General features: G+C 46.9%; 1 protein-coding gene across 1 annotated transcript; it reads left to right on the top strand.

Moving 5' to 3' along the window:
• Nucleotides 1-2,869: 2,869 nt before the first annotated feature.
• LOC123426294 (protein ESSENTIAL FOR POTEXVIRUS ACCUMULATION 1) lies at nt 2,870-12,431 on the top strand. The gene is made up of 10 exons (XM_045110103.1): nt 2,870-3,039; nt 4,089-4,141; nt 4,288-5,223; nt 5,328-5,448; nt 5,536-5,601; nt 6,422-7,042; nt 7,157-9,806; nt 11,482-11,645; nt 11,727-11,786; nt 11,861-12,431. The coding sequence occupies exons 1-10, from the start codon at nt 2,955-2,957 to the stop codon at nt 12,208-12,210; spliced, it is 5,106 nt and encodes a 1,701-aa protein (XP_044966038.1). The 5' UTR covers nt 2,870-2,954; the 3' UTR covers nt 12,211-12,431.
• The last annotated feature ends 10,499 nt before the right edge of the window (nt 12,432-22,930 follow it).

Here is a 22,930-nt window from a genome sequence, read left to right as displayed (position 1 = left end):
TTTGTTGGCTAGGGAGAGATATCGTGCGAAAATGTAGCTTGGAGCAACAATGGATCTTAGGGTAGGAAGAGATGGCTTCTTGGGGAAGAAAACCTCCTTTATATAGTGGGGGAACAAATCCAATTGTTATCCCCTCTCAGCCCGCACACAAGCGGTGCCACCGTTCATGGGAGTGGTTCTACCGCTTGTGCAGATGTGCCAGCTACACATGCAATGGCACAAGTCCATGAGCCGATAGTGCCACCGGAGCGGTACTGCTGCTCACCTCAACAATACTACCGCTCGGGTTGAAGTGTAGAGGCCCTCGAACGCAGGGCAGTGGCAGAGACACATGGAGTACCACCGAAGCGGTACTACCACTCGCATGAGTGGTACTACCGCTTATAGGCGACAATGCCTCGTCCTACTGTCACCCAGAGTCCGACGAGAGATTCCAGACCAGAAGGGAGGGTGGTAGTGGAGTGGTAGTGACAAGTGGTACTACCGCTTGAGGGCGTACTACCATCCCAATAACCACTCAGTCCGACACGAAAAGTCGAGACTCCAGAGCCAGCGGTACTGAGCGCAACACTAGGCAATGCTACTACCGTCAGGGGTTGTACTAGAGCTTGCCACACAGTAGTACTACCGCTTATAGTGTAGGCGGTACTACCGCTTGCGAGTGCAGTACTATCGCTTGGTTCTTTCAGGACCAGAACAGAGGCATAGTTGGAATAACTCTAATGATGCTGGAAAGGAACAAGGATGCAAATGAAGGTGTACATATCGATCCCACCCAAACCTTTCCGGGACCCCCTCTTAATACTACGATTCTCCTATGACTCAATTCCACCAAAAATTAAATGCGGGAAAATAACCGTCTTCACTATTATCCACCGAGGGGATAGAACCATCTTGTGCCATATGTAGTGTTATCTGAAAGGCTTAATGCACATGATTAGTCCGCAAATGCATTGCCGTCAATCACCAAAACCACTAAGGGAGAAATATGTCATAACACTCCCCCATTCTCTCGAATGCTCTGACACGAGGAGTGGAAGTGCGAATGGAAGAGTGTGGTGGAGCGGGCAAGGTGAAAAGGGGATCTGGGTGCCTTTTACACTAGCCCCTCTTTCCATTTTATGCTCTGGTAAAGTCCGCATCGTGGATCTTTGGCCATCGATTCCAGATCCGGCGGTATCCACCACACAAAAGAAATGGGACACGCGACGGATTTTCAAGGCGGAAATTGAGGCATCGTGTCCCACTTTCCTCACTAGCCGTGACGCAACCGCTTTCGCGCGCATGTCCCACATTCAAATCGCGAAATCTCCACCGCAATTCAGTCCAATTGACCGATTTTAATTCCTTTCCCAAGGAACCTCCTTCGGTCTGCCGGATACCCTTTGCAGGTCGCCATGCACTCGGACACGTAATCAAGCGGACTGAAGTCTATTTCAGGAGTGCAATAGGACGAGCTCGACGCTCCACTGCGGATTAACTTAGCCCTTCTTCTAGGCTCCAAGGCGCGAGTCTCATTAACCTGGACTAATAGAGGGCCCGTGTCGGCGTACCCCGGTATAATGAGTGGCTTCTCTCCGGAGAATTAGTCCCCGTGCCGGCATCATCACTCGAGAGACGTACGAATGCCACCAAGTTTTGCCCAAGAGTCAACATGACCCGATTAGTTACGAAATACCAGGTCCAGAAACCGTTGCGTTTTCACTAAGGCTACGATAGGTTAACACTTAGCGACAAAGCTTGGATGCTTCCGAAGCGCTGTCTCAAACCAAAGGTTCATCCGACTCGTCCTATAAAACCTAAACCGATTCGTGGGCTAATGATGGGGTCACGTATCAAGGGTAGGGGCATGGACCTAACATATAAGACCCACCTAGGGACCCACACTATCACCGGAAGGTCTCTGGACCATGGGCACATACAAACGTCCACTTGTAGACACTATTGCTTGTAGATATCCATTCGGATATGGTTCATTCACTCAGATATGATTTCTCCACTCAGACGTACTACCACCAGTCAGCCTCACTCACAACACTCAAACATGGGAGTTGGAGAGGCGACATGGGAGCTGAACGTTCGAGAGACTTAATACTGGACTTCAAGTGTAGTCATATCGGCGGTTACTAGTAACGCGTGTGGTTATTCTTTCTTCATCTCCCCTTCTAATGTAGTTTTGACGAGGCTGGAGGCACTCTATGTAAGGCCCCCTCCCACTCGAGGGCAAGGATTCGCAACCCATTTGTATTCATACACCACAGGGAAAACACATCTCTAGAAGTTCGAGACATAGGGCTATTACCTTTCAAAGGGTCTAAACTCGTAAATCCAAGTGTCACACGTGTGTCATAGCTAAATTCCACCCCTATTTATACCCCTAGTACTCATTGTCAGATTAGTTCCCTAGACAACAGTAATTTCAGTCTAGGTTTAGAGTTCGATCTAGTTAAAACATGTATAAATATAATAAATTGCTCCGATTTAGATGAAAACCATTTGGTTTTATGTAAAAATCATTCAAGTATGAATTAATATCGCTCGGTTTGTTTGAGCTTGCATCAAACTTGTTCATCTTGGTTAAAATCCGTTTGAAATATAAATGAACATATGCTGTTAGCTTTGGATGGCCGGTTTTATGTGTATCCGTAGAGTGGTTCCTGTGTCTGCGGACGGACGCGGAGGTAATTTACGGGTCAGCCTTGAAGGCTCTCCAACCGCATACGTGTCAACTGTAGCCAGTAGGACGTTTAATGAAATTTGTACAGAAACAGGTGCCTTAGCGCAAAAAGGCTTCCTCGGGCTGTCGGGCAAACTCGGCACCCTGTGGCCTGCGCCTGCGGCTGGTTTTTTATCCGCGCCTGGAGTTAACAGTCTCCTCCCCATCGCTCGCTCGCCCTCTCCGTCCCCCAAACCTCCCAAGCGAACTCCTCCTAGGGTTTTCCCCGCCGCCGCCCATGGCCGCCTCCCCGGACCGCGCCAATGACGACCTCCGCCGCCGCCTCGCCGTAGACACGCCTCCACCTCCCCAGATCGCCAAAGGTTCGTTGCTCCCCCTGACTCCTCCCTCCACCCTCGATCTGTCGCACCAGGTCGAAACCCTAGCGCTCGCCCGTAGCTCGGTCTGCCTTGATTTGGTGCTTGTACCGTCGTTCGATCTGTTCTGCCGTCACTAGGGTTCGGAGGGGGGGGGGGGGTTGAGTGGTTGCGGAATGGTATTGCCACCGTGCGTTGGGCTTCCGCAGCGTTACTGCCCGCGTAGGGTCTCTGACTGAACAATTTCAGCCGTGGTGGGACGATGGTTCTAGGTATAAAGGGTGACGTCGCTTTTTTCTTTTTTTTGCTTGCGGGTGAGACGTAGCTTTGTAGTTAAGTGGGGTATTTGGGTTTGGGTGGATTGGATGCTGTGGTCCAGTTGTTAATTTTAGTTATTGCTTCGATTTCGGAAGGTGCTGGTTTTACTCATTGGATTGCCCCTTAACACTTTGATTTTTGTGGTTGAATGTAATTTGTTGGTTTAACTTTGCTGTTGTGGCCTGTGTGGGTTGCAAATATGGCCGCCTGCCTTTATGTGTTGGTATAGAACTGAAAACGATAGGTGTATTCCCTTGGGCTTAGGAATGTTGCGTTCTTTGTAGCCACACATGGTCAGGGTAACATCACGACATCCTCTTTTACTGTCTGTTTGCTCAATTTGTGGGCATATAGCTGTATAGTTATAATCTGCTATAGGGCACCTCTTTTTATCTACATATGCAGTCTATGGTATTGGTGTGGATCCGTGTCACAAAATCAGGTAATGTTAAACCAGTATATGCACAACCGTCCAATCCAATTACTATCATGCAAGGTATATGCTGTTTAAAATCTTATTGCGTCTTTATCTTGTCTAATCATTGAGCATTTCTTTGGTTGCCAAGATGTGTCTTGCAGTTTTTAGAGCATGCAGCTTTTGTCAGTATCATAGGCTGTTTAGAGTGCAATCCGAGCATGTTTTTTGTTTTATTTTCATCAGTATAGCCCGTCTCCTGTTTTATCCGTTGTAGCTTTGTTTTTTACGGTCTTATTCATTTTAGCTTTGATTTTCACAGAGAAGCAAGGCCTGGATACTGACGTGCCCCTTTCTCCTCAGTGGCTTATGAAGGTAGGCCAAAACATGTTGAACAGCTGGACATCTTAACACTACGCCTGCGTGGTGAACATGGCAGTACAATATCATCTGGATTGATAGTAGACTTTCTTAGTAATTTGTGCGCAGGATGGTGATTGATGTAATGTTGTTTGTTGCAGGAGCCCAGTTCACAGGGTTCACGCTCAGATGCTACAAAGACATCAGGGAATGGTGAAGACATGGACTCCAGTGCGAAGAAAAAGGATGTCTTCAGGGCTTCTGTGCTTGATGGTGAAACTGCGCGTCGTGACCGTTGGCGTGATGATGAACGTGAACCAAATTCAGGCCCTCGGTGGGCTCGCTGGAGGGAGACAGACAAGGAACAAGGTGATCCACGCAAGGTGGAAAAATGGTCAGATGACTCGTCCAAGTTTTCTGTGGATGGCCGTCGTGCTCCACAGGAACGTTGGGGTGATTCCAGTAACAAGGAGGGCAACTATGACCAACGCCGTGAGGGCAAGTGGATGACTCGTTGGGGTTCCAATGATAAGGAGTCTGAAAATTGGCGTGACCGCTGGGGTGATTCGGGCAAGGAGGGTGATGCTTCCCGTGAAAAAGGGTTTTCCCAGCTTGTCGCACATGGGAAAGATGGCAACATTCATGACAAGGATACTGAGAGAGATGATAACATTTCTCGATCATGGAAGTCTAGTCATCCTGTGGGCCGTGGTCGGGGTGATTCTTCTTATCACCCCTCACAGATATCACAAAAACCATCTTCTTTGTATGGTTATGGTAGAGGGAAACCCGATAATGAAATCACAGGTTTTTCCGGTTCTCGTGGAAAATTTACCCCTAGTTCTGGTAGTATAAATGCTGGCAGTACTGGATCTTCACGTCCATTCCATCTTGGTCTACTTTCTGACAGACCTGGTGGTGCATCAGGGGATCGCACGGCATTTAGATATAGTAGGATGAAACTGCTTGACATATACAGAACAACTTCACATGTTACTGACTTCAAGATGCCTGTTGATGTTTGTGAGGAAGGGTCATTTATGCAAGAAGAAATGTTGGAGCCTTTAGCATTATTTGCTCCGACGACTGACGAAGCGGTAAAGATAATCCTATTATTTTTCTCAGCTAGGATGATCTTACTATCATGTAATTATACTATGTATATGATCTTGATGTCTCACAGTTCTTGTTATATTTGTAGGTCATTTTAAAAGCAATTGACAAAGGGGAAATCATAAACAGTGGTGTCTATCAGGTTTCCAAAGATGGTTCTGTTGGGAAAAGTAATCCTGATGGGGTGCCTTCAAAACAATCTAAATTAGGTTTGATGCAGTTTTCATACTTCGTTTGTAACATAAACATCCAAATATGTTACCATTCTGTATTGAATACCCCCTCATGTTAACCAGGTGGTAGAGATGATCGACCTGGAAGTGCAGATGATTTGAAGGGAGAAACAGCTGGAAGTCTCAGGGGTGCCATATCTTATTCACTGTTTCCACAGTTCTTTCTGTTTACTGCATGCTACTTAGTTGAGCGAATTTCAAGTGATTACATGCAGACGATTTTGTGTTCAGTTGCATGTATAGGGGATTTGTCATTTGTGAAAAATCTAACCTTTCATAACTTGGGGGAGTCTTCCAGATGTTCACCAACATATCTTAACTTTTCAAATATACTTACTGCTCATGGTCTTGGTTCACAACTTGATCACTCCACATGGTTCACACATACACATAAACACATTCACATTTTGTGGAACATGCCTCTTTTAAATTTTTTGGACGGATGTTAGTCCATATAACAGGAGTAAAAATTCAACATGGTATATTGAGTAGGGGTTTCTGAGATTAGTTTTGATATATAGTACCAGATTCTCTGGATGGTGTATCAAGATATGCCTTTGTTCCTTGAAATATTCCTTTGTTTTTTCTGGCATTAAGTTTATAAGTTTATCCGTTGTTCCATATCACATTATAATTTGATTACAGAGGCTTGCAGTTGCATGTGTTCTATGATATACTCCCTCCATCCAGAATTTACTTGTTGCTCAAATAGACGTATCTAGCACTAAAATACGTCTAGCTACATCCGTTTGAGCGACAAGTAATTCCGGACAGAGGAAGTAGTAGTCTAAGCAAACTAATTTGTTGTGACGACCTCTTCATGGTATATTATTATCTACTTTGCGTTTTTGATAGTTAACATTTTGTATTGTTCTTTGCTGAATGCTTGCACAGCTTCTATAAATCTTTTCTGCCTTCTAAAAACTCACCTCTGTTGATCTTTTGACAGGTGTTCCTGGAAATGTTGATTCGCTGCGTACAGAGACACCTAGCTATGTTGTTCCACAAAGATCTCGGTTTATTGGAGACCATAGGCTTGGACCGACCGACTTACCGCAGCAAATGCCCAATGTCTTTGATCAAGAAAGTAAAGTTGTCGGGATGACAGGTGTTGATGAGTTGACCAGTCCTATTCAACCTTATCCTAATCCAGAAAATCTCTCTTTATACTACAAAGATCCGCAGGGTCGAATTCAAGGCCCATTTTCTGGTGCTGACATCATTGGCTGGTTTGAGGCTAGTTATTTTGGTATTGATTTACTTGTTCGCGTTGCAAATGCGCCAAATGATGCGCCTTTCTTAATGCTTGGCGATGTTATGCCTCACCTACGAGCAAAGGCAAGGCCACCTCCAGGGTTTAGCACCACAAAGTCCAGTGATATGCTAATGCCGGAGACTCCACCTACAGGGAAATTTGTAAGCTCCAGTAGCACACACGGCGGATCAGCTGGTGTTGGTATTTTTAACAGTGGGCCAAGCAGGAATGGCGGTGCTGTTGAAGCCCAGAATCGTTTTCTGGAGTCACTGATGTCTAATACTATGCAAGGTCCTTCAGCTGCTATGACTGGAGGTTTGTATACTGGCAAGCGCCCTATTCTTCTAGCTCATTCCGTATATTTTCTAGTTATCTCTGCTACTTATCATGCATACTTTCTGGTCTGACACCATGTCTTTTTGGAATTAGGGCTGAATGAATATAACAGCAGTAGCTTTGGCAACATTGCGATGGCCGGAGGCGAGATTGGGAATAATATGAATTATCTTTTGGCACAGCAAAGATTGTTGGAAAGACAAAAATCTGCCCAAAATGCTGTTCCATATTGGTCTGCAGATGGTATTCCAGCAGCACAGGCACAAAATAAGGATACAGCTTCAGAAATGTCTAGCCTGAACTCTAAAGTACCCAGTTCCATGGCTGATCCATCTCGTCAAGCATCACAATCTCAAAATGTTGACTTGCTTGCTATGCTGCATTCTGCAGAGAAACCTAAAGCACCGACGGGATTGCCACCATGGTCAAACTACCCTGAAGCCCGGAATCTTAATCCTAACCTTCATGTGGATCTCACTCAAGGGCCACTTAACATGCATCAAAATCTGCAGAATTCTCAGCAAATGGCTACTGCTGTTCAACAACAGAATTTCATGCCACAGAACCAGCCACCTCTATCTCATTTGCCATCTGAGAAGTTGCTTGCTGAGATATCTCAAGACCCACAACTCTTGCACATGTTTCAGCAACAGTATTTGCTATCACAACTACAGTTGCAATCACAGCCACCAGTGACACCTCAACCTCAGTCACAACTCTCAATGTTGGACAAGATGATATTGCTTCAGCAGCAGCAGCAGCAGCAGCAGCAGCAGCTGCAACAACGACTACAGCTTGAGCAACAGCAGTTGTTGCTGCAACAACAGCACCTAGTTTCTCACGTCGCACCTCATGGACATCCCAACCAACAGCTTGATGATCCTTTTGGGTCGAAGCATACTACATTGCCAGCTGGTGATTCTATGAATCTTGGTGTTCGAACAATTCAAGAGGTTCTTGAAGCTGATCGTATTTTGGCTAACCATGGTGCACCGCAGGGGCAACAATCTAGTCAAGCATTTATGAATATGAGGGGTATGGAGGGTGTTGGAACATCACAAAGCTCTGTACCTACCGTGCCATTGCCTCATGAATTTTTTATGGGTGCACCTTCAAAAGAACGGTTTCCCCATCCTCAGAAGTTGGAAAACTCAGCAAGTGATAACACTCAACTTAGTGCAAGTATGGTCAATACGATGCAAACAGAAGTTGCAGAAAGGTACAAGGATGCTTCTGGAAACTATCAGCAAGTTGGAATAGGTAAAGTTGAAAGTAGGCCTGCAAATGTTTTGAGTTTAAGATCTACAGAGACCAGCAGTTCAGCTCTTAGTGAAGCTAAGGGTTTTCCTGAGACACTACTGAATACAATATCCGAGACCATGCCACCTCATAATCGTGTCCAGGAAATTACAAATACCCTTGATGCAGTTGAGCTAACTATGACAACTGATGCAAAAACTCCTGATGCACAAGAGACAAAGAAAGCTGAAAAGAAAAAGAAGCAAAAGAAGAAACAAACAGGTGTAGATGTTGGCAAAGGAGCTCCAAACACAGTTTCTCAACAGCCAAGACTAGAAGCTGAAGTTGATGGTTCAACTCAGGCTGTTACTAAGCATGGTTTGCCAGATGATACAGACCAACTTTTTTGGGGTTCCACTGCCAGAGTGGAAAGCTCTTCTAGAGCAGTTGGACCTCCACTGGGCTTTGAATCATACGTGAATTTGCCTGCCAAGAGTCTTCCCGAGGAGTATGCTATCAACAGAGCTGAATGGGAACCTAGTGCTCTATCTGAGCAGCATGCTGCGGCAAGCCAGAAAGGTTGGAAACATACCCAAGGACCCAGGCCTAAATCACTGCTGGAAATTCAAGCTGAGGAACAACTAAGAGCACAGAGGGTAGCTGCGGACAATGCCAAGATAACCATGCCAGCGCCTCCTGTGCCATCAGGTCCTTGGAATACCATGTCTGCATCTTCTGAGCAACAATTTGGGGGTGCAGGCAAATCACTGGGTGGCCAGGAAAGTGCTGGTGACTCCAGGAACAAGAGAAGCCAGTTGCATGATTTGTTAGCAGAAGAAGTTCTGGCAAGGTCTAGTAATGCTGACGACGAGAATATTGGTAATGCTAATGATGTGTCATTTCCTCCTCTATCACCTGCTGTTGTTCAGCCTGATGCTCCTGCTTTTGATGATGATGACTTCATTGAGGCCAAGGACTCTAAAAAGAACAAGAAAAAGGGAACAAAGTCAAAAGGATCTGCAGCCAAAGCCCCATTACCTGTTGGTTCCATTGATTCATCAGCTATGTCTATACCAGCTGAAAAGGGCAAATCTTCTAAGCAAGCAAAACAAGAGAAGGAAATACTTCCGGCTCCTCCAAGTGGTCCATCCTTTGGAGATTTTGTTCCTTGGAAGACTGACCAGACAAATTTTGTGACTGCTCCAGCATGGTCCAACGACTCTGCTAAGGTTCACAAACCTTTGTCTTTGAGAGATATTCAGAGAGAGGAAGAAAGGAGATCAAGTGTTGTCCAGCAACAACCACCCTCACCTACTCCTGCAAAGGTGTCAGTGAACCAGCGGAATCATGGTAATGCTTCTTCTAAGCAAGCTTCTGGGTCTTCTCCATCAAAGGCAGTTGCCCCTGTCCAGATAAGTTCCAATCCTTCCAACCGTGCCAAGTCAAATGCTGAAGATGATCTGTTTTGGGGCCCATCTGACCACTCCAAACAAGATAAGAAACAGTATGTTCATATGTTCTTTGCAATGCTTTTTTATCTTCACTCGATTATTTGTCAGCACATATTGTTATTAACACGTTCGGCGTAATGACTTATTTTCGTAGTGGATAAGTATAAGTCTACCAATGACTTAACTGAACTCTGGAATTGGCACTGCCATGTCCTTCAGTTTTAGATTGGTTTGGTTAAGAATTCTATGGAGCATCTTGCAAATCATTCGAAGTTCTAGATTTGTCCTAACTCCTAAGTAACTTCCTAAAAATTGACCTAGTATATAGAAAAATATGTCGTCATCTACAACACCAAATTAGTTTCATTAGGTTCATCATAAATATATTTTCGTATTATATACTCCCTCCGTCCGGAAATACTTGTCCTAAAAATAAATATAACGAATGTATCTATAACTAAAATAAGTCTAGATACATTCATCTTTAGGACAAGTATTTCCGGACGGAGGGAGTATATAAATATTCGATGTTGTAGATATCAGCACAATTTTCTATGTACTTAGGACAGATTCAAAACATCAAATAATTTGGAAAGAAGGGAGTACCTGACTTGTGAATTGCACCATCAGCTGGTTCATATTGGTTTGATCATGTTGATTGTATCTATACCTGATTTGATTTTTAAGTTGTGTCACTAGTTGGTCATATTGGTTTGATCATGCTCCGCTCACATCCTTTGCATATCCTCTGATGGTGATCGTAATGTAATTTATGATTATGGTATTCTTTGAAGTTTATTTTGTATCTTGCATATTCTAATACACACTGCTTGCCTAGATTGTCTCTCTGCAAAAATGGTCTGAAGCTCTACTCTTCCCAATAGCAAACCTGTGAGCTTTAACGTATGAAAATCACTCCCTCTGATCCAAAATAAGTGTTGCAGCTTTGAACTAAGGTTATTTGAACCGTAGTACAAAACTGTGACACTTATTATGGATCGGAGGGAGTAGAAAATAAAGGGCCCCTTGCTTTGGTCCTCTGAACCCCTTAAAGTCCATTTATTTTGTATGTGCCTGCTTTGTACATCACTTAAGACTAGATAGATCTAGGAGGTGGAAGTTAAGATCGTCGCCATGGACAGGTACTTATTTGGCTTGGACATTACTTGACCAATCTTCATATCTGAATGTGCATATGTCAATCTGGGTCGTAAGGAGTTTGTACACTGTTTCATGTTACAAACATTTAATAGCCGTTTCCTCCGTAAAAACCACCGGTAGGATCGACTTGGTTATGATGGGATTAGACAATTAGATGCTAGCCATGAACTTCGAGGAAGAAATATTATTACCTGTTGAGTGGGATGATAAGGATTTGTAATGAAATGACAAAATCCATAATTGATAACTGTCAACTGTGTCTATAATTACGTGATAGCTATCTATACTAGTTATATCTTTCATATGGCTTGCTGATAAATAGGGCTGCCGCCTTCCACCCTGGTGCCACACCCCAGTACCAAGGTTCTCGTCCCCTAGTCTCAAACCATGCCAGACACATCATTTGATTTCTGTGACTTCTTTATATTTCATACCACTGGTACAATGTTTGACCATTGATGGCTGGAACATCATGTCCTATTTTTTGATCTTATTACTACCGAGTTTTCTTTTCTTCTAAATGGAACTTTGGTAAGATGCTTACATTTTGTCGTACAATGTTAACAGGTCAGAATTCCCAAGTCTAGCAAGTCAGAGTAAAAGTTCCATGACGAAAGACCAGTCTTCAGTAAACCGTCATAAGTTTCAGGCTAGCAAGTTGCCACTTTCAACGGCTCCAAGTTCTAACCTCATCGGGAAAGGGAAAGCAGAGGCAGCAAACAAGCAGACAGGTAACATAGTTTGGTTTAAGCTCATATTTCCTTTGTTATTGTGTGTTTTCTAACATAACAATCTTGATTCTTATACTGCAGAGGCAATGGACTTCCGGGATTGGTGTGACAGCGAGTGGTCCAGGCTCACTGGAACAAATGGTATAAACTCTCACTCGAGTAATTCTTGCTTAAAACTCATCGATCTTATTGTTTGTTCCACTATGCCCACCCAGATACAAGTTTCCTCGAGTTCTGCATTAAGCAGTCGACTGCTGAAGCAGAAACGCTTCTCCGGGAGAACGTTGGCTCTCTGGACCGCAATGGTCAGTTCATCGACAGGTTCCTCAACTACAAGGCTTTTCTGTCCACAGATGTGATCGAGATGGCATTCAGAGCGCCCAGCAATCGTGCCCCCCGCCTGAACCCTGCTTCTGCGGCCAAAGGAGGGCCAAGTGCCGAGGCAGAGCAGGATACAGGAGGAAAGAAAAAAGGGAAGAAAGGGAAGAAGGTGAGCGCAGCGGTCTTGGGATTCAATGTAGTCAGCAACCGCATCATGATGGGTGAGATCCAGAACGTGGATTAGCAGGTCTACATACAGAGGTGGCACTGTGCTGTACATACTTTTGGCGCTCTCGATAGATTGGTTTGACTTGTTGCGATGGCAACCGAGCTTATGCGGTGGTGATTTTCGTCTCTTTTTTCGAGAAAGTGCACCCATTGCCCAATTTTGGCTTCATGTAACTCACACCAGATTTTGTTCCCGATAGAACTTTACTGCAGATGAACATAGATCAATTTTGTTTATTCTGTCGGCGTATTACAGTACAATGCCTGATGTTTCTGCATAGCAGACAACATATCCTTATCTTCGTAGCCCATGTATGCTTTCTTAAACCGATGTGAGCTCCTCAAGTGCTGATGTGCATCGTTATCTGTTAATTAGAGCTTTTAAGCTGTGCACCTAAAAGTACGCGTCTCTCAATTAACCATGTGATGGCTGTTGAAAACCAGTAGCCAGAACAAGCAGAACGATATGGGATTAGCAGATCGCGGTATTTATTTGCTGCAGGTACCTGTAGTGGTGCCTCCCGACACGTCAAAAAGACTGCTGGGTAGTGGCCTCCTTTAAGGCTGTAGGCGCATCTAACCACGAGCATTGTTATCAGTAAGAGCTGCCATTGCAATAACGTCCAAGCCCACACTATTCTTTGTCTTGAGAATATCCAACAGCAGCCCAATTTTGAGGTATAACCTAGAACTTATTTTCCTATTTTAAAGCATAACCATTTTATAGGGCTTTTGGATCACAAAACCATCTCAAACATATGGCCTACTAAAAACTTCCGCAAAAAAATTCTGGTCAGCCAAAAAATGGCAGGGTAATTTTCATACAGATGCCGTTGATCGTCTCCATACGGGCTGCTGCCGCAAAAGCAAAACCGCGGCATGCGAATGTCAAATGCCGTTGATCGTCGTCGTCGTCACTTCGCTTGTCGTAGACATAATTGCCGGTCCGCAACCCTTCGATGCTTCACCCTGGCTTCGTCGCTTGTCCCCGTCGAAGCCCAACCACGCTACCGACTCGGGATCTAGTGCCGCGTCCTTCGGTGCTGGCCACGCGACAGAGCGTAGCCATCATTGCTTCGGACGACGGAATGATGCGTCGTCGCCGTTTTTTGCCGCAATATCGACCTCCATGCATCAATGAGGTCATGTGCAGCCATTTCGATCCGATGCACGTGTGCGGCGACCACCTCGGCTTCATTGAGCAACTGTCTGGTTTTCTTCTTCTCGCACTATCTGTGTTTGAGCAATTGCGTACATGGTAAAATAAACCGTTTCTCTCGTTCTTTTGTTGTGGAGTAGTTTGTCTTGAATATTTTGGTATTGTTTTGTTTTTTGAATTGGCCATTTCTGGCTTCCATTTCAATAGCAGGAAGAGAGCGGAAAACAGGGATTGATCAAGTGATCGATGGTGTGAGAGAAAAAATACACTCCCAACTTAGCGGGATCCTAAGCTAGCCTTAAGCCTACTCGCTATCTCTCACGGTACGTCCCCAAAAGGGTGCTAAATGCATTTGGCGCCGACGATTCTCTATTGCTCCATGTCCCGGCGGCAGGCTTCAGTGATGTTGTTTGCGCTTGAGGTCTTTCCCATGAAAATGCGCGCATTGCGCTCGATCCAAATATGCGAGACTACCAAGTTCCCTTCCTTGTGCGCGGAGGAGCTCCATCTATGATCATCTCGACACGCTCAACGTTGTTGTTCCCCTGCCCCAGTTGTTATGTGACAAGGCATCACATCCAACCCAAGTTGTCCTGTGTTCCACGCTTGGATGGCTATTGAGCACTCCTAGAAGAGGTGCGATGAAATCTCGAGGTGCCGCACACAAAGCTGGCAAAATATTTGTTGTCCCTGCCGCGACGCTGAAGTCTGTCGTTGTACCTGAGCCTGCCCAGATGCAACAACCATAGGAGCATCTTCATCTTGCCCGGAGCCGAGACCCTACATATGGATGTTTTGAAGTTCAGCGCTGGGTTGTCATCAAACATGGCATCGTAGGCAGACCGTGCAGTGTACTTGCCCAAACTGCACGGTGTCCAACTGATCGTATCCGCCCTCCCTTCTTCGAGAATGATTCCAGCGCTTCTGATTTCCTGAGCGAGATGCAACACCAGGTGCATGATGCTTTCGTAGTCACCGTGTCGAAGGTCCAGGATCCATCTGTCCCGGTGCAACGCCTCCCGGACTGACCTGTTTTTGCGGATGGATTGGCCGAAGATCACTGGGTATGCCAGGCATAGCTGCGTGCCGCCTAGCCAGGAGGAGGTCGAGAAAGATGCCGTTGCGCCATCGCCGATGGTCACTTCCATGCAGGACGCAAACAGAGCATGATCGACGGCGTTGCATAGGGTGCCCATGCCAACCCAGGGGCGGGCCAGCTGCGTCCAAGCCAGCCAGAGCCATCGGAGCCGCAAGGCTGAACTGAAAGCCGGTAGACCGTGAATGCCCAGGCCCCCGGCGCGCTTCGTCCTGGTGACCGCCTGCCAGTTCACCTTGCACTTCCCTCTAGAGATCGCATCGTCTTGCGCTGATAGGAAGCGCTGCCGGGCCTTGTCGACGTCCTTGAAAAATTTCTTTGGTGCCCGCACGACTGTGATGGCGAAGGTGGGCATGACCGAGAGCACGCATCGAACCAGCACGCGCCTGCCCGCGATGGGCAACAGTCTTCCTTTCCAGCCCGCGAGGCGCGCCCGGATCTTTCTAAGATGAATTGAATGTGCGCTAATCTAAGCTTGCCAGTGATGATCGGGAGACCTAAGTATCTAGTGGGTAGAGCTACAATGGTTCCCCCAAAATTATGAAGTGCAGCAGCAAGGTCAATCCCATCGCAGGCGATCGGGATGGCCGATGATTTTGATAGGTTGACCCTTAGGCCGGTGGCCTTGCCGAAAAGGTACATGATGTGTTAGAGCATATATCTTCATATGTGGTTTTGGTAATTTATGACAATTCCTATGGACTAATGGTTGCCTTAAGTTACATTTATAGGATTTGTCCATAGGCACTTCTTGAAGTCCATCTGTTGGGTTCAAGGAGTTTATACGATGACCAAGATGGTATTCAAGGTATTATCCAAAGTATGGTCATAGAGACACATGGTTGATAAAGATCTCAGACAAAGAGTAAATCAAGATGATCAACACACAAAGCGTACAAGATGTACCGAGAGGGATCAAGTGATCCCATGGTATGGTAAGCATTGTCCATTACGTATTTGTGTACTAACCCATGGTCTTCGTGAGAGTTCTTTGTGGGGGTTAGGTGTGTTTCCATGGGCTTGCGTCAAAGGGAAGATCTCATACAACCCATGAGAAAATCAAGATGATCAACACACAAAGCGTACAAGATGTACCGAGAGGGATCAAGTGATCCCATGGTATGGTAAGCATTGTCCATTACGTATTTGTGTACTAACCCATGGTCTTCGTGAGAGTTCTATGTGGGGGTTAGGTGTGTTTCCATGGGCTTGCGTCAAAGGGAAGATCTCATACAACCCATGAAGTATGACGTCAAGTTGTGATCGTCATCAAGATTGCGATGTGCAAGTTCAAGTGGATCAGCACGAAGATATCATGCTTGAAGCTTGCCGTCCATTGTGGTGGCAATGGACTTGTGAAGATATGCTGAAGAGTGGCTCACCCATAGTGAGTATGGGGGAGCAATCAACTAGTCTTCATCAAGCCAACACAATCAAGAAAGGTGGTCCATCTTGAGGAAGCCAAGATCATCATCATCTAGCTCAAGAGGACGAGGTGCAAGGTATAGGTTTGCCCTTGATAGGTTTTCTGTTTAGGATAGATTGCTGTACTATCAAGGGGGCTCTCAAGTGAGTAGCTTGATCGTATCATTCGTTGAGAGCTCAAACCATTTGCATCCTTGCATCATACTTCTTGGTTCTTGTTTGGTGTTTCTCTTTGTGAGTTTTAGAGCTTATGGTCATCTTCGTGACAAGCTCGAGTTCATCAAAAACGGAGTCCATATGCATCTACTATGATGTTTTCGATGTTGGAGTTTTTGCCGGTTCTTCATTCATAGAGGACTCACATCTCTATATCTTTGGCATATTCATAACCGCATGGTCTTAAGATTTCCAGTCGCTGTTTGGATAGCTCTTGTCATCCTGAATCCAACAAGCTTGGGTTTGCTCGATTCGGAGCTCGTATGCGAAAGTTATGGCTGTTTCAGTGGCGAGCGGTAGTACCGCTGGACCTAGCGGTAGTACCGCTAGAGTTGGCGGTAGTACCGCTGGCCCTAGCGGTAGTACCGCTGGCTGGCGGTAGTACCACCCCTGGTCAGCGGTAGTACCGCTCCAGGAGCTTAGTACCGCCTGCCTAGCGGTTGTTCGTGGACGGACCTTTTTGCGAAGACTTTCTTGGCGGTGGTAGTGCCGTTGCACTACCAGGGGCCCAACGGTAGTACCGCTAGCTGGCGGTAGTACCGCTGGAGTGCCAACGGTAGTACCGTTGGAGTGCCAGCGGTAGTACCGCTGCAGCCAGCGGTAGTACCGATGGAGCTCGGGCAGAAAGTGGGGGTAACGGTCTGATTCCTTCCCCCACTATATAAAGGGGGTCTTCTTCCCCCTTGGTCTTATCCATCTGTTGAGCTCTTGTTCTACCTCCATTGTTGACATTCTTAGAGCTTGATTACTCTCTATCCCTCCAATGATTCTTGCTTGTTCTTGAGGGAAAAGAGAGAGGAGATCTAGATCCACATCTCCACCAATCACTTTCTCCTCTATGTGAGGGGAACCCCTTGGATCTTGATCTTGGAGTTCTTTGTGAGCTCCTTGTTCTTCCTCTCATATTTCTCCATAGCTTTTGTTGTTGTGGAGGGATTTGAGTGTGAGGGACTTGACCACTTCGTGTGTTCTTGCCATTGCATTAGTTGCATCGGTTTGAGTTCTCCACGGTGATACGTGGAAGTGAGAAGTTGAGAAGCTTACTACCTTTGGTACTTAGTACCCTTGATATTGTTCTTCGTGGATGCTTTGGCGTCCTAGAAGCTTGGTGGTGTCTCGGAGCTCAATCATTGTGGTGTGAAGCTCCGGGAAGCGTCGGGGTCTCCAATTAGGTTGTGGAGATTGCCCCGAGCAATTTGTACGGGTACCGGTAACCGCCCCCAAGGGTTGCCACGTGTACGGGTTTGGTGACCGCCCCCAAGGGTTGCCATTTGTACGGGTTCGGTGACCGCCCTCAAGGGTCCCTTAGTGGAATCACGGCATCTTGCATTGTGCGAGGGCGTGAGGAGATTACGGTGGCCTTAGTGGTATCTTGGGGAGCATTGTGCCTCCACACCGCTCTAACGGAGATTAGCATCCGCAAGGGTGTGAACTTCGGGATACATCATCGTCTCCCCGTGCCTCGGTTATCTCTTACCCGAATCCTTTACTTATGCACTTTACTTTGTGATAGACATATTGTTTATTGTAATATATCTTGCTATCACTTAGTTGTTTATCTTGCTTAGCATAAGTTGTTGGTGCACATAGGTGAGCCTAGTTGTTTGTAGGTTTTGTGCTTGACATATTAAACGTTAGTTTTATTCCGCATTTGTTCAAGCCTAAACCTTAACTATTTTAAAGCGCCTATTCACCCCCCCCTCTGGGCGACATCCACGTCCTTTTCATGATGTCTAGTATCTCATCAATCTCGTGCCGCATAGGGTTGATGAAGATTACCGCGTCGTCAGCGTAAAGACTAGTGCGCATGCGTGTGGCCCTCCCCGGAATATGGTGAAGCAAGCCGTCCCTCGTCGCCGCCTCTAGAAGACGGTGGAGAGGGTCGATGCAGAGGATGAACAACAGTGGGCAGAGTGGGTCGCCTTGCCGCAGGCTGCGGCGGTGCTCAATGCTATCTAAAGTTGTCAGAATCATGACTCAAGTCTTAGAATCTTAAGATCTTACGGTCCAAAATAGCCCCTCCGATTCTACAATTTTGCTCATAGAATCTAAGTTTCTACGATCCTGATAGTTAAGATTCTACGATTCACGATCCTAGCAACAGAGCTCTGATCCGATTCAGAATCGTGATTCTGACAACTTTGATGCTATCCCATGGGATTCCATTGAGCAGACACGCCGAAGAGGAGGTTGATAGGAGTAGGGCCACCCAGTCCCTCCAACGTGCCGGGAAGCCCATTTTTTGCACTAGCTCGAAGATATATTCCTAGGATACGCTTTCGAAGGCTTTGGCTATGTCTAGTTTCAGAAGCAGGGCATGAGTCTTGCGACGATGCAGAGTGCGTACGCCGTTCTGGACAAAGAGGAAGCTGTCATGTATGCATTTGGACTGTTGAAAAGCAGAATGCGCACGAGAGATTAGCTTGGTGATGACCGCTGCGAGCCTCATCGACAACACCTTGGCGATGGAGTGAATGAGGCTGATAGGACGATAATCTCCCATGCAGGTGGCACCATCTTTTTTTAGCAGCAAGGCGATCATGGAAGAATTTAGGTCGGAGAACTTGCCCCCAACAAGTATGAAAAAGTGATCAAAGACCGCCATGATGTTGTTCTTGATCGTGCTCCAGTATGCCCTGAAGAAGGCGCCCGAGAACCCATCTGGTCCTAGCGCCGTGTGAACAGGTGAAGCGATTATCGCAGCCCAAACCTCAGCTTCAGAGAGTGGATTGTCTAGGCGTGTGTTCTACCCCGATGACATATCAATAGCTTCCCAGTTAATAGAGCAGCCGCGATCTTGCTTGATGCCCAACAGGTTGACGAAGTGTGTGAGCGATGGCTGCTTTGTCCTCGTGGGAGATGGCCGTTCTTCACCATGACTGCAAGGAGAATGGATGAAGTTCTTCCTCCTCCAAGAATTAATTTTGGCTTGAAAGAAAGCACTCTTGGCATCCCCTGATTTAAGCCAAGTGATCCTCGACGCGTGCCTCTTGCGCGCGCGTTCAATTGCGGCGAGACTGGTGATTCTCTACTTTAGCTGTTTCCGTAGGTGGAACTCCGCATTTGAGAGGCGTCATTTCTCTTGGGCGATGTTTAACCCGAGCAAAATTTTCACGACGAGGTGGAATTGGACCTTGGCCTCACTGAACAATGTCGTGGCCCAAATCCGGAGGTCGTAAGCTGTCCGCTTCATTTTTTGCTTGATCCATGCAATAGGGTAGACGAGAGTCGTCGGACGTAGCCAGGCCCGCTGCATTGTCTCCGGGAAGTGGGGGAATCTTGTCCAGAAGGAATCAAATTTGAAGGGTGGTTTGCGCGTAGGTGCCGCCTTGTTTGCTAGCACGAGAGGACAGTGATGTGAGCAGGCGGTCGAGGCTGCCATGCACATGTGGCTAGGGAATAGAACATCCAATTCGAAGTTGCAGAAGACCGTGTCAATGCTGACAAGAGTCGGGTTTTCCCGCTCATTTGACCAGGTGAAGTGCCTGTTCTTACACTTTATTTACTTGAGACCGACAGTGTCGATGGCCCTTCAAAATTTCCCCAATACTCTTCTGTTCAAGTTGAGGTTGCTCTTGTCACAGGCTTCGTTGATAATGTTGAAGTCGTCGGTGATTAGCCACGACTCTCCCATTGGCGGGGCAATTTGGATCAGCTGAGCCAGGAAGGCATCTTTGCGGGTGTCGTCGACGAGGCCGTATACGGTTGTCGGCCAGAACAACGCGTCACCCTGCAGGACTGTGACCTTGTCCATGATCGAGAAGCAGCCCATGACATGAGTATCAAGGTCAACCAACCGCTTGTTCCAGAGAATTGCAACACCTCCTCTAGTGCCATCTGCCGACAACACCACGCATCCCTCTAGCAAGGAGCCCCAAGCTCACGGACAGTGAGAGCTGACCAGGTTTCCAGCTTTGTTTCTTACAGACAGAGGATAGAAGTCCCGTGCGATTCAACTAGCTCGTGGACTGCAAACCGCCGAGCCGGCAAATTCAATCCCTTGACATTCGAACTCATGATGGAAAATGGTGTGTTACTCATTGGACACAATTAGATTCTCCAGCAACTACAAATTACTATTGATTGGAATCAAATACACGTAAACCACCATCATAACTGGGGCATGCCACAGACCACCAATAGGCCCCTGAATTCTTTGGCGCGAAGCCATCCCACTAGACCTATGACATGAACTATGAAGATTTGACATCAATCCTAACTCAAATTGGCTTAGGTCCAATCATTGCCGGAGACTAATACCAATGATGATCAGGGCTAACATAACTAAAATACAACATCGGCAGCAACATCCGGGCCGACCATGACGCCCGCGATGCAAAGAGCCTCCAGGTTGAGGCGGGTGAGCTTGGCGATGATGGCGATGTCGTCATCAGAGAGGGGTTCATCAAACCGCTTGATGAGAGCTTCAGCAGCCTTGGCGCTCATGGACTCTTTTGGGCCAAGCAGGCCAAGCTGCTTGACCAGCAGGACAGAGGCGTGCTGCACCACATGGACATTGGAGTTGGCGTTAGCCTACCGTGCTCTCTGTTTGGTCGGTGCGGCAGAAGCACGGGTTTTGGGGGGCGCTGTGGTGCGCCGGGAAGGTGTGGCAGAGATGATCGACGTCGGGGCTTCATGGAACGACCATTGTTTTGGCCATCATTTTCGTCTTTGTAGCCCAGCTGAAGCTGCATGACCTACTGCCTCATCGCGCTAACGTGGACGGCTGTGGAGACAGCCGATGGGTAGGTGCGGCATGCATCAGCGATGGTACCGGCGGGGAACTCGAGAGGAGAGGCGAGGGCATCAGCGATGGCCTTATCAATCTGTTGCATGTTGGTGCAGTCAATGTGAGGTGGCAGGGCAAGTGGAACGTGTTCCGCTGAGGGGAAGAAGGTGGAGACAGGAGAGGCGGGGCCCTTAGTTGTCGCACGTGAAACTTGCACCATGGGGATGGAGGTGTTTCCTGACAGGAGCGAGAGTGGTGGCGTGGCCTTGAGACTGCTGCATCTTGCATGGAGCTTGCGGTGGCTGCCCTTGTGCCGACGACGACTTGTGGGCGTCGTGCTCCGTTGCTGCAGCGGTGTCGCGGTGCCGTGCTTGGCCTGATACTCCCTCCTTCCATGCGCCCGGCCGAGGAGGGCATCTTTCCACGAACGGCAACCCTGCTCGCCGTCTTGGTCGTCATGATCGCGATGAGGGCCTAGCTGCAGGCCGCCGCAACCAGCGGGCGAGACCACTGCTGGATGCCACCTGGTCTGACCCTGGCCATCCTCCAAGTGCATCGCCCATGTGCCCGGGTAGACCGACGGGCAAGGGCGATCGTTGTCAAACCCAGAGGAGGGAAGGCTGCTCTGGTCGGAGTGGGAATAATCCAAATAGACCCCACTAATATATTCACTATTTTTAAAAATAGTTTGGAGCCAAAAAAAATAAAAGTAAATGCTGGAATTACAAACAGAAAAGAGTAAAAGAAATAAAATGAAAAAACCCTACCTAACACTCAGGCCCAGCCCACCCACCTCTTCCCGTCGTCTTCCTCCCTTTGCCAGCGAGCACCAGGAGATGGCCGCCGCTCTCTCCGGGGATGGCACGCACCTGGGTGCCTGCCTGGCCACCCTGATGTGCTGGCGAGGTGGATATGTGTTGGAAATATGCCCTAGAGGCAATAATAAATTAGTTATTATTATATTTCCTTGTTCATAATAATCGTTTATTATCCATGCTAGAATTGTATTGATTGGGAACTCAAATACATGTGTGGATACATAGACAACACACTGTCCCTAGTGAGCCTCTAGTTGACTAGTTCGTTGATGAAAGATGATCAAGGTTTCCTGGCCATAGGCAAGTGTTGTCACTTGATAACCGGATCACATCATTGGGAGAATGATGTGATGGACAAGACCCAAACTATAAACGTAGTATATGATCGTGTCAGTTTATTGCTACTGTTTTCTGCATGTCAATGTATGTGTTCCTATGACCATGACATCATGCAACTCCCGGACACCGAAGGAATACCTTGTGGGTTATCAAACATCACAACGTAACTGGGTGACTATAAAGGTGCTCTACAGGTATCTCCAAAGGTGTCTGTTGGGTTTGCATGAATCAAGACTAGGATTTGTCACTCCATGTGACGGAGAGGTATCTCGGGGCCTACTCGGTAATACAACATCACAACAAGCCTTGCAAGAAATGTGACTAAGGAGTTAGTTACAGGATCTTGTATTATGGAATGAGTAAAGAGACTTGCCGGTAACGATATTGAACTAGGTATAGAGATACCGACGATCGAATCTCGGGCAAGTAACATACCGAAGGACAAAGGGAATAATATACGTGATTATATGAATCCTTGACATAGAGGTTCAACCGATAGAGATCTTTGTAGAATATGTAGGATCCAATATGGACTTCTAGGTCCCGCTATTGGATATTAATCAGGGAGTGTCTCAGGTCATGTCTGCATAGTTCTCGAACCCGCAAGGTCTGCACACTTAAGATTCGGTAACATTTCGGTATAGTTGAGTTATAGGTATTGGTGATCGAAGGTTGTTCGAAGTCCCGGATGAGATCACGGACATTACGAGTGTTTCCGGAATGGTCCGGAAACGAAGATTGATATATAGGATGGTTTCATTTGGTCACCGGAAAGATTTCGGGCATTACCGACACTGTACGAGGAGTGACGCATGGGTTCCGGGTTTTCACCGGGAGGGGACCACCCACCCGGGAGTGAGGCCAGTAGTCCAAGGGTGGCGCACCAGCCCTTAGTGGGCTGGTGAGGCCAGCCCAAGTGGTCTATGGCGCTATAAGAAGAAAACCAAAGAAAAG

Source organism: Hordeum vulgare, chromosome 2H (assembly GCF_904849725.1).
Source record: "Hordeum vulgare subsp. vulgare chromosome 2H, MorexV3_pseudomolecules_assembly, whole genome shotgun sequence".
NCBI lineage: Eukaryota > Viridiplantae > Streptophyta > Magnoliopsida > Poales > Poaceae > Hordeum > Hordeum vulgare.
This window is presented reverse-complemented; position numbering and strand designations above follow the sequence as displayed.